The sequence below is a fragment of the Brassica napus genome, chromosome C7, assembly GCF_020379485.1.
Source record: "Brassica napus cultivar Da-Ae chromosome C7, Da-Ae, whole genome shotgun sequence".
In the NCBI taxonomy this organism is placed as follows: Eukaryota; Viridiplantae; Streptophyta; class Magnoliopsida; order Brassicales; family Brassicaceae; genus Brassica; species Brassica napus.
Genome location: NC_063450.1, coordinates 21,942,359 through 21,958,080, shown reverse-complemented (window position 1 = coordinate 21,958,080; position 15,722 = coordinate 21,942,359). Strand labels below are relative to the sequence as shown.

The following is a 15,722-nucleotide window of genomic DNA, read 5'->3' as shown; positions in this document are numbered from 1 at the left end:
TTTTTTTTGCCTGCAAAACAGTCAAAGACAACCATCTCAAACAATCAAAGACTTGTAATTAAGTCGTCTGGCAAGTTTTCCAGCTGAAAGACTTATAATTAAGTCGTCTGGAAAGTCTTCCAGCTGAAAGACTTTCCAGACGACTTAATTATAAGTCTTCTAAGACTTCTAGTTTTATGTTCATCTTTTCCTCAATCAATCACTCGACAGTAAGAGATATAACTTACCGCCGGCGGAGTTCAACGAGACGCCTCTGAGAGAATGCGCGCTAGGGTTTCCTCACGGATCTTAAATAGAGGAAGCGGCTGTGAGAACGGTGGTGAGAACGACGGTGATAACGGCGGAGAGATAACCGGCGGTGAGAACGATGGATTAGAGAGAATCGACAGAAATCGCCTTTGAGAGAAACGGCGTAAGGGTTTTCTGATTTTCGCGAAACAGTGAATAAAAAAAACACTTTATATATGGCCGGTAAATAATCCGGTTAGGTTTAAAAGTACAATGTAAAATTAAAGGTTTGGTCCGGTATGGTCGTCTGTTGAATATTTTACATTAGACGACTTACTAGTAAGTCGTCCCAGACCCTAAATTTAACCCCTAAAATAAATTGACTAAATTAACTAACTAACCACGTTATAAAGCCGTAGTTATACTTAAATAGTGTTTACTATACACATAAATAAACACACTTAGGTAAATTTTAAAGTTTTCAAAAAAACATTTATGCATTCCAAAATCTAACCCTAAGAACACATACAATACTACAACATATGTTGGCAAAACCTAAACCAAAGAATATCATGACTCACTACTTTCACTCATCTATGTTGAAAACAATTAAATTTTGTTATATCTTAATTTATATCTTTTAAAACATATGTTAATTACATAATTTCAATTTTTCACTTATCAAAATATTTTTTACAAAAATTTTAAATTATTTCTAAGTAGAACTAGACCAGATGACTTACGGAGGTTAGAAACGTAAAACAATTTCGGTTTTTTTTGTTTGTTCACAAGGGGCTGGTTGTAATTTCAATAGCCTTTTAGGTTACTTTTGCATTTGATTCAAATTTGAGTTTACCTTTGTGTTTGAAATCAAGTTGTGAGTCATATTTGACAATTTTCCCAAAAATAAATGGGTGAATCCTAAAAGAAAGATAATGGCGGAACCAATACTTTCATAAAAGAGGAAATTATCTGAACCTCTCTAAAACTACACAAAAACTTCAACAATTGCTTAACTAAATACTATTGAATTCACATCTTGTGAATTTTGCTTATGGATTATAAAAGTCAAATGAAAAATATTTAATTAATCTGGAGCCAAACACAAATAAGTTTTTCATAAATAATAGATTGGCAACAAACACATTTTATCAAACAAATATGGATATGAATATGACTCTTTTCTTTTCATCCCTTGTATATCATCTCAAAGGGAATCTATATCAACTTCCATCACATCACCATAAGAAATCGTTCGAGCTCATGTGATCAGCAGGTGGCGACGAGGAGGTGGCTTGCTGATGCTGATCAAGATCGACAGTGAGATCCATAATATCATTTGGGTAGGGATAGTGCTCGTTTAGATTTCCGAGGAGCATTGCAATGGAATCGTCTTCACCATTTGGTATGTAATCAAACATTATATCTTCATAGAAGTTCATCTCGATGACTTCCATTGACTCATCCTCTCTTCCATCATTTTGTTTGTGTGGGTGCTTTCTGATGGAGAAGTACTGTAATAAAACCAAACAAATATACACATATATAAGATGTTTTAGCAGTTGATCTTTTTGGTCAATTAGGAGAAATAAATGTTAGAAAATTATTTAATAACCAAACCAAATATAAGCATGAAAAAAATCTAATAAGTTCTATGTTGTTGACCAAAACATTATTCAATTAAATTTCAACAAGTCATGTATATGACTTTAACTAATACTAGATCTCGATTCGCGGGTTTTTGTTTTCATTTATTTTTATATAAACATTTTATTTTCAATTCTAAATTGGTATATATTATAATATATATGTGTCTATCAATTTTTAAACATAATAAGTTTACGGTATATTTTTTTCATTGAATAGATTGTTTCAAACTTTCACATGTATTTCTATCTTCTTCTATATATATATTTTCGGATTATTATTTCATTATTAAAATCGTAACTATATATATAAATATTAGTAAAATATTGTTTTATTGTCGTATTCAAAGATATTGTAACATTTCACAAATTTAGAAAGTTTTTAAAAAATTAAACTTTTCGCTTCATAGATTTATATTATCGAGTAAATAATTAAACATTTAGTTTTTGTTTAATTTTTAAAATAAACTATATAGTTTAAAATTTGTTTTCATTGGTTTATGGGAGTAAAGATTAATCATTGTAGATAATATGATTTTTGTTATTTAAATTTTTTTTTTATAATTTTAAAAGTTAACATCGACAAATATTTAAATAATTAACATATGGAGGTATAGTATTATAACATTAAATTATATATATTTAATTTATACTATCTATAAATCCAATGGATCTTCTATTGTTTAAATTCAATTATTGATAGCCCAATAAAAATTTCTGGTATGCCAAAAATTTAAATGATAAGATTAGAGATTAAATGTAATATGGCTTTTTAGTAATAGGTCCATTAAGTCCATGTTTTTAAAAATCACATATGAATCAAAGTTGTGACTTCTGTTTTAATATATAAGATACTTTCAGTATTGATTTTTACATATGTAAATTTTTTTTAGCATTAATATAAAATTAATTCTGATAAAAATATTCTGTGAAGATAAACAGAAATATTAGACTACTAACTTTTCTTTTTTCAGTTCCAACTTGGTCGACAAACCATACTAGTCAAAATCTAACTTCAATATCATTTTTTATATATTTATATATATATATATACATAAAATAATAACTCAAATAGAAAACCAAATTCTGAAAAACTGATCGGTTGGTACAATGCATGTATATTCAAAACCAAATAAATTGGCTGCTCAAAATAAATATTTTTTGGAAAGGATAAAACATCACCAAATACTTGACTACTATTTCAAAGATGTAATAAGATAGTAGAATGTTATATTTATGATCAAATATAGCAGAAACATCAATTAAAATCTTCATTTAAAAATCATAAAAATGCAATTAATTTTTTTTGTCTGGATGCTGAACAAACTAAATTCAATGACACACTTTCAAATTTCCAATTTTGGACTACTAATCAATCATTATTTAACATTTTGCCTTTTCCAAAATAAAATAAGAAAAGAGAGTTAATAAGAGAGCTCACGAGATTCTTGCTTTCGTCCTCGTAGATTGTTAGATAGTCTCCCATCAATACTCCATTTTTCTTCACAAATTCTCCTTTAATTTTCAACATAAAAGAATTTTTTTAAAAGAAACTATACTTGTTGAAAGAACAATGTAGTTTCTTAATTACCTGTGTTTTCGAGGACATACATTCTGCTCTTGTTATTGGACCAGTACCTGTGTTTCACATTAATGCAAGCCTTATCAGTTCTCTCGTTCCAAAAATATTAAATTGAAACCGATATAACAAATTCCAAGCTATAAAACATACCACTAACAAAAAAGCCCTAAAGAACTTATAAGGTTAATTTGTTAAACTATTGGTAGATTAAAAAATGGAACATAAAATGTTTTCTATCAATATATATATGAGAAAGGAAACGAGACTTAACTTGTATTTGAAAGACCAAGACTGCACAGAGTCAACATCTCTCATCTGTAATACCATTCCTTCTTTATCAGATAGCTCCGGAAGATTTCCTTCTGCTTCTCTCTGCGCTCCAAACCCATGATTTACTTAATTACTTTTTAATAAACTAATTATTATTTTATTTTTTTTTGCAACAAACAGTTATTCTATTACTCAAACTTGAGGCGGTCTAGGTAACCAGACCGGAATAGAACAACCAATAAAGCTAAGAAATCTATGAAAATAACGGGCATTCCTAGCTAGCGAGTGGCGATTCCTAACTAATTATTTTCTTATTAAGATAGATAAAGGGGATGATTTGATATGATTTTTCTATAATAAAACTAGTAAACTACCCCAATTAATCCATAATGGCTTTTTGTTTGTTTTTTACTTTTCCTTAATGATTTCGAGGAATGCCATTTAAGAGGCAATTAATTAGGAAAGGAATATATACGACTTTTTTTCAACCCCGTTTCAAAATAAAGTCATTTTAACCACGTTATTAACCATTTTAGCTAACTAAAACTAGAAAATCGTTTACTTCTCATGTTTTTTATTCATTGGTTACTAAGTTCTTACACGGAATATTAGATTGAAGGAGCTATGATCAATCTATTTTGATTTTTTTTTCATACTGTATTTCATTTTTGGTGCTCATTCCAAAACTTTGACTTTTAGTCCTTCAAATTTAAGATATATATAAACCAAATTTAAACTAGATTTTTAATCACCATATTCTTGCTAAACTAAAAAAATACTAGTACTGTATAACATAAAAGCTCAAACCAGAAGGAATGAACGAAAATACTCCGTATTGATTAAACAATTATATATTTCACATTTTGTTTTCATGTTTAATTTTCCTCTGGTTGATCATAAAAAAATCCCTCTTGTCTTCCATGTGTTTTAGAGAATAAACTTCTCATTGGTTAAACAACGATGGTTTGAATGGAGGAAAATGTGTGAAATTGCATAATGAGAGAATATGTGGTCGCAGTGATAATATCTTTTTAAATGGTAATAGCCAAATCCTGAAATTATATTACTTTTAAAAAACTTTCTCATGAATTGAGGTTTTAAAATTCGTAGTTACGTAATTGATAATCTTTCATCAATCCATCCCCAACATATTAGTGTTTTTACCTCTACAAAATTGTTTTAACATTAATTATACCATAAAGAATACGAGAATTGTAAAAATTTACACACCTTTGGTAGAACAATCCTCCCAAGTGACCCAACATCGCTGTTCTTCAAGTGCTTCACCAACAAAACCCTAAGTTTCTACGTACAGTTAACAAAAATTTCAAAAACATTATCATGTTGTGTATGTAGAATCGCATATATTCCATTATTTTGGACCAAAGAAATACAAACCTTGTTATCGAATGAGGAGAATCGATAAAAATCTTTTCTAGCAGCAATCTCGGCATTATTTTTCATGGTAAGAGCCACTTGTCTCCTTGAATCAACCAACTCATTCGAACTAGAATTAAGGTTAGAGTTGTTTCTTGATCTTATCATCGCCTTCTTCCTGTTGATCCTAGCCATCTTAGTCGAGTGTGGATCAAGAAATCCACCTCTTTCCTGCCTCACACCGGGCTTACAAACCAAATAGCCGAATTCACCTCCGGTTTGCACAACCGGGATCTGAGGAAAAGCATCCGATGAGTGAAGAGGCTGATGATTCATGGCCCCCGTCTGATCAAGTACCGGACATGCAACGTACGAGTAAGGCGGCAACAAGTGCTGAGGCTGCGCCATGGAGAAGTGCGAGCGATTCTTGTTAAGATCCATGGAGAGTTCTTGGACAGAGTTTGCGTTAGAAGAGGAAAAGGGCAAGAAGTTATCCATATTTCCCGGGGAGAGAAAGAGAGTTATGAAGGGAGGTTCGTTGGGGAGATTGAAAAAGAAAAGAGAGGGAGATCGAGTGAAGAAGAGACAGATGTTATAAAAACACAAAAGAAAACGAGTCAAAATGTTGCAGATGGTTCGATGCTGCACCTTATAGGGATACCCATCTCACCACTCACACAAGGAGAGAGAGGTGTATATATGAATGCTAATAGATACATACATACATATATATGTATATGTGGCCTTAAATTGGTGTTTGAATGTATATAATGATTTTTATGGCACAGAAGACCACGATAAGGTTATTGGCTGTATTTTATGAGAGAGAAAAGGCTATATATTTACTTTTTTGGACTTTATTCACTTTCCTTAAATTGCTATTAGGATTCTAGTGACTACAATCCAACTAATACCATAATATGCAGTTGGAAACAATGGGAATTCAAACACTGAAACTGATTTTTTTTATGTTTTACAAATGGAATAATAATTAGCATATCAAATTTTGGGGAAACTCAATTAGTTGGCATTGATATTTTTTTTTTGTTGTAAATACTCAATTAACAGTTGGCCACTAATATTCTTTTAATATCTACATTGTTTAAAACGCTCACTTACAAATTTTACGCATTCAAACATGAAAAAGACAAGTCAATTTAGTTTTAGAAACGATATGATATTAACATAATAAACTTTGTGAAAGTTAAATTAGTCACTAACTATTTTTTAGAAACTCAACTACTGACCTTTACTAATTGGACTTATTTTTAATTGCTTTTCATATATCTTTGAAAGGGATTTTTTAAAAACAAAACAGTTAAACAAACTACAATTTAAATTTGAATTCAAAAACGACAAATAAATTAATTTTAGAAATGATATGATATTTATCATTTTCAAATTTTGAGAATCACAATTTATCGTTACTTATATTTTATCTAAACTCAATTAAAAGTATTAATATTTGTATATTTCACATATCTCTGGAAAGAAGTTTATTAAAACCAAAAGATGAACATTATAATGTAAAGAATTATTTGAAGTCAAACATAGAAAAAAAAAATATAATTTAACTTTAGGAAGAAATGATATTCAGCACATTAATTTTTATGAAATTTCAGTTTATCATTACTTATATTTTTTTGAAGCACAATTAATAATTATAAATATTTACATTTTTACATATATTGAAAGGTCTACCAATACTAGAATAATTCAAAATCATAGTTTAAATATTATTTGAACTCAAACATTAAAAATAATTCAATTTATTATCGCAAACGATATGATATTTAAGATATTAAATTTTATAAAACTCAATTTGTCGTTATTTATATTTTGTAGAAACTCAGTTAATGACCATTAACCTTTTAATTTCTTACATATCTTTAAAAAGATATTTACTAAAAACCAAAACACTTTTTTAAAGAATATTTTAAAAAAAAATTAATCTTTTTTAGAGAGATATGATATTTTGCATATTCAATTTTGTGAAAAACACAGTATCTCGTTAGTTGTATTTTGAAGAAACTCAATTAGATGACCAAAAAAAAGAAACTCAATTAGTGACCATTATTATTTGGATTTTGGATTTTTGAGTGTATTATGTTCTCGTAGAATTTTGTTTCTCATATCGAGGAGGTTTCGTATGTAAAAAAGTGATTGTCTCATTTAGTTTCTGCTTATTGTATATCTTGCTATCGTCGAAGTATTTTTCTCATAGGTTAACACAACACTACAAGAAAACATGAGATTAACGACGGCGGTATTCCTCGTGAGTTCGTCGTAAAAGAGGCTTTACAAGGAATTAGCGAGGAAACACGTTTCGTCGTTACTCGTTCGTCGTAACGCATATTTCCTCGCCAATTCTTCGTAACTTAGCGAGGAAAACATTTCGTCGTAAAGATGAAGTACATCATTTCATCGTAAAGACCACGTAATCATTCCACGTAAGGAGATCGCTATATTTCCTCGTAAATATCTCGAAAGGAGTTCCTCGTAAATTACACGTAAATATCTCGAAAGTATTTCCTCGTAAAATACACGTCAATACCTCGAAAGTATTTCCTCGTAAAATACTCGTTTAACCTTCCTCGTCATTTCCTCGTAAACTTTCCACGTAAATAAGTCGTAATTTAGCTACGAATTTACTTCGTTTTTTTTATTTTACAGAATTTAAAAATATAATTAAAAAAATAATTAAATTTATTTAATTTATTAATAAAATTATAATTTAAAATAAAAATCAATACAAAAATATTTTATATATAAATAAATTTTGAATTTATAATACAACAACCGGAAAAAAAGAACTAAGGGTCGTTCATCGCTTGGTAGAATTCCTCACTCCTCCTCGCAACATCCGTCTCGTTATGTGTGCCGGATGACTCGCCTAGAATGGGAAGTTGTTGTCGCATGTTCCTCAACATGGACTCCCATTCCGGATTTGTGGCCGCTATAACGTCCAAGAAGCCATCGACTCCACCCATACGAGCTGTGAACGCAGTTTTTGTTGAGGCCAACTCGTTACGCAGCTCAGTAACTTCCTCATCCCGTCTCTGACCATAAGACGATGTCGCTCTCTGATGATAGGAGTTTCAAGGCTCCTAATCAAATGTTGTAGAATAAAGGATGCCAGACCAGTTCTAAGTGATTCTAAAGTAAAGGGAATGCAAGACCATGCTTAATCTAAGTGCTATCAATTGGTGAGATGATTTTTAAACTAGAATGCTACTAAAATGCAATAAAGGACAAAGCTTTCTTTCTTATGAGATAAGAGAACTCATGGGCTAAAGGAATTGACCTTGGGTGATCAAGTTTCAATCTAAAGATGTTAACTTTCAACCAATCTATCTACCTTAGACCTAGACACCATCCTAAACAAATTCTATCTCTAGATGAATGTTCATTTACTAAGATAACTCAAGCATCAAATCTCTTTGGTTGAATGTTATCTAAGTAATCATTAATCTCAAGTCTACTAGCCATCTTAACACCTTTAACAACAAATCTCTTTGGTAAATAATGTTAAAAGCTTAGGAGAGTTGGTTCAGGCATTTCATCAAACACCTTTCAGACATGAAATGCCTAGAGCTCAACTTTAGAGAGGTCAACTCTAGAGTTGCATTAAAAGCACTCTACTAGCAAGGAACAAGATGAATCTATACTAAAACACCTTAGATCTAGCTTAATCACCCTTAGTCTCCCTAAACCATGAATCCAAAGATGACTACTCACTACTCTTCATGATGAGCCCAAGAATCAATGATGATTTGGTGCTAATCATGATTAGTGATCCCAATAATCAAGCAATCACAAGAGAAAATGATCAAGATAAGATCTTTCACCTAAAAGTTCTTTGTGATTAGATAGAAAACAAGATAAGATCCCCTCTTGGGATTACAAAAGTATTTATATGTCTTTGGTAAACCTAATGGTTTCCATTAAAAAGTCTAAAAAGCCCTTGAAAACATTAAAATTCGACTAAGGTAAAGTCTCGACTCGGGTCAAGACGATCGGCACCAACCTGCGTGGCCTTCCCCGCGTTGGATCTTCGACGACACTCCTTCTTCATGCGAGCGGGTAAGGGTCTCCGCGCTGCTTCACCCGCGTGACTCCTCGAACAAATCTCTTCGGCAACGCGGGTAAGGGAAGATGGAGATCACCCGCGTCGTCGTCCCCGCGTGAAGACGTCGACAATCCTTCTAGCTCGTGCGAGCGGGTAGTCGACCCCGCGTGCCTCTTCCCGTGTGGCTCCTTCGATTTGGTCTTTCCGTGATGCGGGTAAAAGGACTCGGGGTGTTGCAACCCGCGTGAGACTGGCGTTGATGTGGCATTCGGCGCGAGCGGGTACTGCTTCCCGAGTTGCTCAACCCGCGAGGAGTTCTTCATTTCTTCTTCTCGACATCTCGATGCGGGTAAACTAACCCGCACTGGTTCTCCCCGAGTTGAACTGGCTTGAACTCGAACTAACTTCATTTTCACCTTTTCTTTAACTCCCATGCCTCTAAACACCTCCAATCACGCCATAGGTCACTCTAATACCTGATAAAGACACATGAATGCAATATGGATCCTAAAGTTGCTAAATTCCTAATCTATATGATCATTATGTACAATATGGATGGTTAAAGCAATGCAAATATGCAAGATATCAACTCCCCCAAACTTGTTCTTTACTTGTCCTCAAGTGACTTTATAAGAACTCATGAGGGAAAGAAGTTTGAAGGTGGGAACTCATAGCCAAAAGTAACACTTCCTAGTACTCAACTTAACATCCTAAAAAAACATAGCAAATAGCATGAGCATTCTCCTTATTATACTCTAGCTTCTCTAGACCTATCCATACTCTTTTACCTCTACTCAAGTTGCAATACTCTTTACCAACAAGTCCCTTCAATCAGCTCTCACATTGATTCACACACACACACACACAAGGTGAATTCTCACAAATGGGCACATGATCTCAATCATTTGGCTAGGTAAGCGATGGTCTAATGTGAATGAAGAGATGGGTTCAAATGTTTTCATTTAAAGGTGGTTATCACTCAAAACAAGAAGTTTGATCATTAAGCAAAATTTATCTAAGATTAGAAGCAACTCATGCATACATAGATTCATTCTCATCATTCTACCCCTTTTTGTTATAAGTGATCACAAGTTCTACCCCCTTTTTATCATCATCTCAAAATCAAAGTAAACCCCTCACATCACTCACCCAATGAACAACTCTCTTTTTCTTTTGACTCAACTACTAGGGATTTTAATTTACTCTTTACAAACTCTAACTCTTTTTCATTCCCTTCCCCAACTTCTCTTTGATTTTTTTTCTTTCTTTTTTTTTTTTAGGGGGAAGGTTCTTTGTTGCATAATCAAGAGCTTCATATTTTCTTTTTATCCCTAGAGTTTTCATTTCTATCTATAATCTTTTGCTCATCTCTCTCATCTTTCTCACTCCCCAAACCCAAGATACTTTAGAACACACAAACCTCTCTCACCATTCCCAGATGCTAACTCATTGTGCTAGCAAGAGATGAGAATAAACCTATGTCGCCTCCAATACTCTCAAGATTTTGCACATGACAAACTATCAAAAGAGGCCTCACTCATGCAATTAAATGTTTGGTCTCAAAGAATGGCTAGGGTTGTAGGGTATGGAGTGTCATTTGGGTTAACAAAGATTGGTATATAAAGGAATAAGATAACCCAAATGTGTATGAGATCCATGATCAAGTATGCAAATGCCCATATGCAAGAGAGATTAAAGTTCATTCAAGCCAAGTTCGGGATGGAGCTGATCTCAAGAACAATGCCAACATCAAGCAAGCAAACAAGTTTCAAGAAGAGTTTTCAAGGCTCGAAGCGTGCAAGGTTTTCAAGAGATGCTTAAGCTACTTGATATGTTTAACTAGGATGTCATTTTGAGTTCTAGACGAGGGTTCTTTACAAGGCATTTTAAATCATTGTTCCCAATGCAAGTGAATGCAACCTATATGCTCTAGACTCAATCCTAAAAGTGCAAGTGATGCAACTACATGTTCTTTTTTTTTTAATTTTTTTTTGTTTTTTCTATGCATATATGTATGTACAATGCAATGCATGAGACTCAAATCATCAAAGAAAATGTGATCAAATACTTGATACCTCCCCCAAACTTAGTTCACACAGTCTCTGTGTTAGGAAGTTGAAGGAGATATCGAAAAGAGAGATAAATGCAAAGAAAAACTGGTATATACAATGGAAAGTGGTGGAGTACCTCTCTATGAAGCGTGGGAGGAGGCCGATGCCTCATCCTCGGTGTCAGCTTCCTCATCTGTAGAGGCAAGGGATGGAGATTTGTTTCCTGAGTCGGACGGTTGAGCTGGTGGGTTTGTCTTTTGGCGGAGCAGCTCTTTCTCGGTGGCGGGAAGTCTGAGTGCTAAAGGACTAATTGAAGGCTAAGGCTGTGGGGGTAAGGAAGTCAAAGTTTGATGATGAACATCCCGCTACAGCTCCTCTAGTTAGTATATCAGCTACCTTCTTCATGAACTGAGCTGAAGCTTCTGCTTGCCTCCTCACAGGCTTACTCAACGCCTTACACTTGTCTTTGAGCTTGAAGATTGTTCTGTCCTGAGCCTTGTTCCATCGTTGGAGGTTGCTGATATGCTCATGAGCCTGGCGAAGGGGTCCATGGGGAAGAGCTCCCGGATGCTGCTCAAAGTGGTAACGAGGAGGACCATAGAGGAGCTCGGAGTTTAGACCGGAAGCTTCTTCTTGGAACACACCACATTTTTCTGCTGTCTTCTTCCTCTTGGGAGATCGCATGGGGCCTAAAGGACCATGGGGACCAAGGAAGTGCTCACTCCCAATATCAAAGCTAATAGCTCCAGGCCTAGTCAAGCTTGTTAGGGTAGTGTTTGGGAGAAGCACTTCAACCTCTCGTGTACACTGTATGTAAGAGTAGATGCAAGTTCCATTAAACCTTCCACTGAAGTACTGAGATTTCTTCAAGTAGCTTCCGTCTAAGAGGGCGGGACCAGTTGGATCATCTTCTAAGGGTATATCCTTGAACTGAAGCAATAGGGTTATCAAACCACCAATGCCAACCTGAGGCTCTGAGTTACTTGTTATCCAAGCTCATTCCTTGTAGTGGACGAGGCGCTTCACAAAGAATCCCACCATTCCAAAGTTCTTGTAGAAATCAGTATCGACAAAAGGCAACTGAGAAGGATGAGCAAAATGCTGAACGGTTTGGTGAAGAAGTTGTAGCTCCTCATCATTTACAGTGCCTGGTTCCTTTCTTGGAAAGATGGTGTGGACAATTAACCGGTGGAGATAGCGCACTGAAGGGTGGCTAATGGAAGCATTCTTGTCACGGCTTGGCTTGCGAGTCTTCCCCGCCAACACCTTCCAAACCATTCTAGCAATGCTCTCCTCTCTAGGAGCATCATATAGGATATGGATGGATGATTCCTCCAAATCCTGAAGACCAAGAGCTTGTCCAATCTTCTTGAAGGTCATGTTGTAAACCTTCCCATGGACCTTGAACTTGATCTTTACCCATCCTTGCCTCACATGTTTGGTGGCGTGAAAAGTAGCCACCAATGATGACAAGAACTGACAAGACTCATCTTCGTAGGTAGGATAGGCCATAGTGAAGAAGCTTTGCATGTTCTTGTTCACCAACATTTGCTTGATGTCGTCACCTATCTCCAACTCTTCCATGATCTTGATAACTGCAAATCGAGTTGGAGGCCACAATACACCATTCTTCAAATACCCATATAGCTCATCTTCAGTTGGTGTGTTGGTTCTATCCCTCTCAGTGTCGACCTTCTTCCCCTTAGACACTTTGGCTCTCTTGTGCGGAGCTTGGTCTTCTTCAGTGATGTCTTCATTCTCCTCCTCTTGGGAAAGAGCTACCCCCTTGCCTTTCGGTTCCTTTGACCTTTTGGAATGGGCTGACCTTCTACCACCAGCATCCACACTCTCAACAGTGGCGACTTGCTTGCCTTCTCTCTTCTTTGCTGCCAATACTTGCTGCCTAGAAGTTCCTCCCGGCGTAGATACTGAGGATAGAGATTCATCCTCTAGATGTATCCTATGCATGCATAAAGAAGGTGATATCCCTTTAATGTCATCTAGTGAGTAGCCTATTGCCTTTCTATACTTTTTAAGTTCATTCAAAAGTTTAGAAAATTCATCTTCACTAAGCTCACTACTCACTATGACAGGGTAAGTTTCATTAGGGCCAAGGAAAGCATACCTTACACCATGGGGAAGAGGTTTAAGCTCCACTTTTGGTGCCTTGAGTTCACTCCAATCATCCTCTTGGAGGTTCTCTTGTTGAGTGGCAGAGGAAGCATGGTGAGCCTCATATGTAAGCTCCTCATTCTGACCTTCACCACTAATCCCCTTGTGAGAATCCAGCATCTTTACATAGGCATCACTTTCCTTGTTCTCAATCACTTGGACTTCTCTCTCAATTGTTAAAGCATTCTGTAGAGAGTCTTCAAGTGCCAACTCCTCTAGAAGATCATCAGCTAGAGCATCCATTTCATCAATGTAGAAAACTTGGTTCTGGATGGTTGGCTTCTTCATCACTTCATTGATGTCAAAGTGGAGAATGTTCCCTTGTCCAAGATGAATATCAATCTTTCCTTGTCTAACATTCACAATAGCTCCTGCTGTGGTTAAGAATGGTCTTCCAAGGATCAAAGGGTCTTGGGCTTCCTCCCCCATCTCCAACAAAACAAAATCAGTAGGGATCTCAAAGTTACCAACCATCAAGGGAAGGTCTTCTAAAATACCAACAGGAATCTTCACTGATCTATCAGCCAACACCAAAGAGAGTTTACACTTCTTGTATTGAGTAAATCCAAGCTTCTTTGCAATAGACAAAGGCATCAAGCTGACACTAGCTCCAAGATTGCACAGACACCGTTCAAACACCATGGGTCCTAGAGCACAAGGTAAGGTGAAACATCCTGGATCCACTAGCTTCCTTGGAACATCCAACCTCTGGATAATGGCACTGCACTCGTGGGTAAGGATCATCATGCCCTCCATCTCTTTCTTCTTTGCAGCTACAGCATCTTTCAAGAATTTGCTGTATTGAAGAACCAACATAAAAGCATCAATGATGGGCATTGTGACCTGAACTTCACTCATTTGTTTCTCAAAGAGTGCCTTGTACTTCTCCAATAGCTGTCTTTTGAATCTCCCAGGGAATGGTAGCTTTGGCTCATAGGGAGGAAGAACAAAAGAGGATTCCTTTGTTGGAGTAGCAGTTTCACCATGTTTCACTGTCCTCTTCTCTTCTCCAACCTTTCCTTTACCCTTAGCTTCAACAATCTTTTATAGAATTTCTTCATCAACCTTCTCATCTACAATCACCACTTCATCATCAATGTTGATAGCCACCTCCCCACCTTGCTTTTCACCATCCTTGGTGAGAATTCTTGGAGATAACTGTTTACCACTCCGTAGGGTGATTGCTTTCATAGTTTCCTTGGGATTTTGCTCTGGCTTTCCAGGTAATGCCCCTTGTTGGCGACTTGGTTGAGAATTCATTGAAGCAAACTGGTTCTCCAAATGTCTGATCTTGTTGTTAAGCTCATTGTAGCTTCCATCAATCTTGGAGTGAATGTTCTTGAACTCATACCCCCATTGTCTTCTCATTCTTTGCCTGAAAATCCAAAAGTTTCTTGAACATTGCATCCACACTTGTATCTGAAGCTGGAGCTTGGGAAGAACTTCCTTGAGCCTGAGTAGATTGATTGTTGTTATTGTTGAAACCAGGGGGGGTGTTTTGTCTAGGTTGATAGCTCCCCTGCTGAGTGTTTTGCTTCTGCTGGTATCCTCCTTGCTGGTTGTTAGAGTAGGTCCTTTGCTGGTAGTTGTTGTACTAAAAGTTAGGCTCTTTCTTGTACCAAGAACCATTGTTGTTGATGAAGCACAGCTCTTCTTGGCCTTCCAAACCATCAACCTCATTGATCTTGGGAGGAAGCTCTTGAATAGGACCACCCACAAAGTTCATCTGCTCTTTCTTAGCTTGGTTGGAAAGAAGCAAGTCCATCTTCTCTTGCAAGGACTTAATCTCTTTCTTTGTTTGCTGATCATCACTTCTGTTGACCCTATCATGCTCCTCACTGTAGACCGAGTCACTCTTAGCCATGTTCTCTACCAGTTCCTCTGCCTCTTCCTCGGTTCTCCCCAAGAAGAAACCATTGTTGGCAGTGTCAAGCCTGTTTCTGCACTGTGGTAGAGCTCCTTTGTAGAAGGTGCTAAGCAAACTTTCCTTGCTGAAACCATGATGAGGGCATTGAGACCAATAGCCCTTGAACCTCTCCCATGCTTCACTGAAGCTCTCTAGACCTTTCTATTGAAACCCAGAGATTTTGTTCCTGATCTTAGCTGTTATTGAAGTAGAGAAGAACTTGTCAAGGAAAACTCTCTTGCACTCATCCCAAGTAGTGACAGTGTCACTTGGAAGAGTCTTCTCCCATTGGTGTGCCTTGTCTCCCAAAGAGAAAGGGAACAGCTTCAACTTGAAAGCATCTTCAGAAACACCATTTGTCTTGGACAAGCCACAATACTTATCAAACTTGTACAAGTGATTAAAAGGGTCTTCAGCAGCA

The 15,722-nt window shown here is 35.9% G+C and overlaps 1 protein-coding gene and 1 non-coding gene across 2 annotated transcripts; one reads left to right on the top strand and one right to left on the bottom strand.

The window, feature by feature from the left end:
- Positions 1 to 1,296: 1,296 nt before the first annotated feature.
- LOC106395640 (B3 domain-containing transcription factor LEC2-like) lies at positions 1,297 to 6,192 on the bottom strand. The gene is made up of 6 exons (XM_013836037.3): positions 5,125 to 6,192; positions 4,957 to 5,031; positions 3,728 to 3,828; positions 3,466 to 3,512; positions 3,316 to 3,389; positions 1,297 to 1,742 (listed from the first exon to the last, which is right to left on the bottom strand). Exons 1-6 carry the CDS (start codon positions 5,599 to 5,601, stop codon positions 1,467 to 1,469), a joined length of 1,050 nt encoding a protein of 349 aa, XP_013691491.2. The 5' UTR covers positions 5,602 to 6,192; the 3' UTR covers positions 1,297 to 1,466.
- A 9,197-nt stretch (positions 6,193 to 15,389) lies between these two features.
- LOC125590730 lies at positions 15,390 to 15,496 on the top strand. Its single transcript, XR_007326734.1, has one exon. It is a non-coding gene; the product is annotated as a small nucleolar RNA R71 (small nucleolar RNA).
- Positions 15,497 to 15,722: the final 226 nt, after the last annotated feature.

Excerpts from the sequence above, each read along its gene's own strand:
- LOC106395640 (XM_013836037.3), bottom strand. The coding sequence starts at position 5,601 with ATGGATAACTTCTTGCCCTTTTCCTCTTCTAACGCAAACTCTGTCCAA. Across the intron at positions 5,032-5,124 it reads TCTCCTCATTCGATAACAAG|AAACTTAGGGTTTTGTTGGT; the intron begins GTTTGTATTTCT and ends AACTGTACGTAG. Across the intron at positions 3,390-3,465 it reads GTATGTCCTCGAAAACACAG|GAGAATTTGTGAAGAAAAAT; the intron begins GTAATTAAGAAA and ends TGAAAATTAAAG.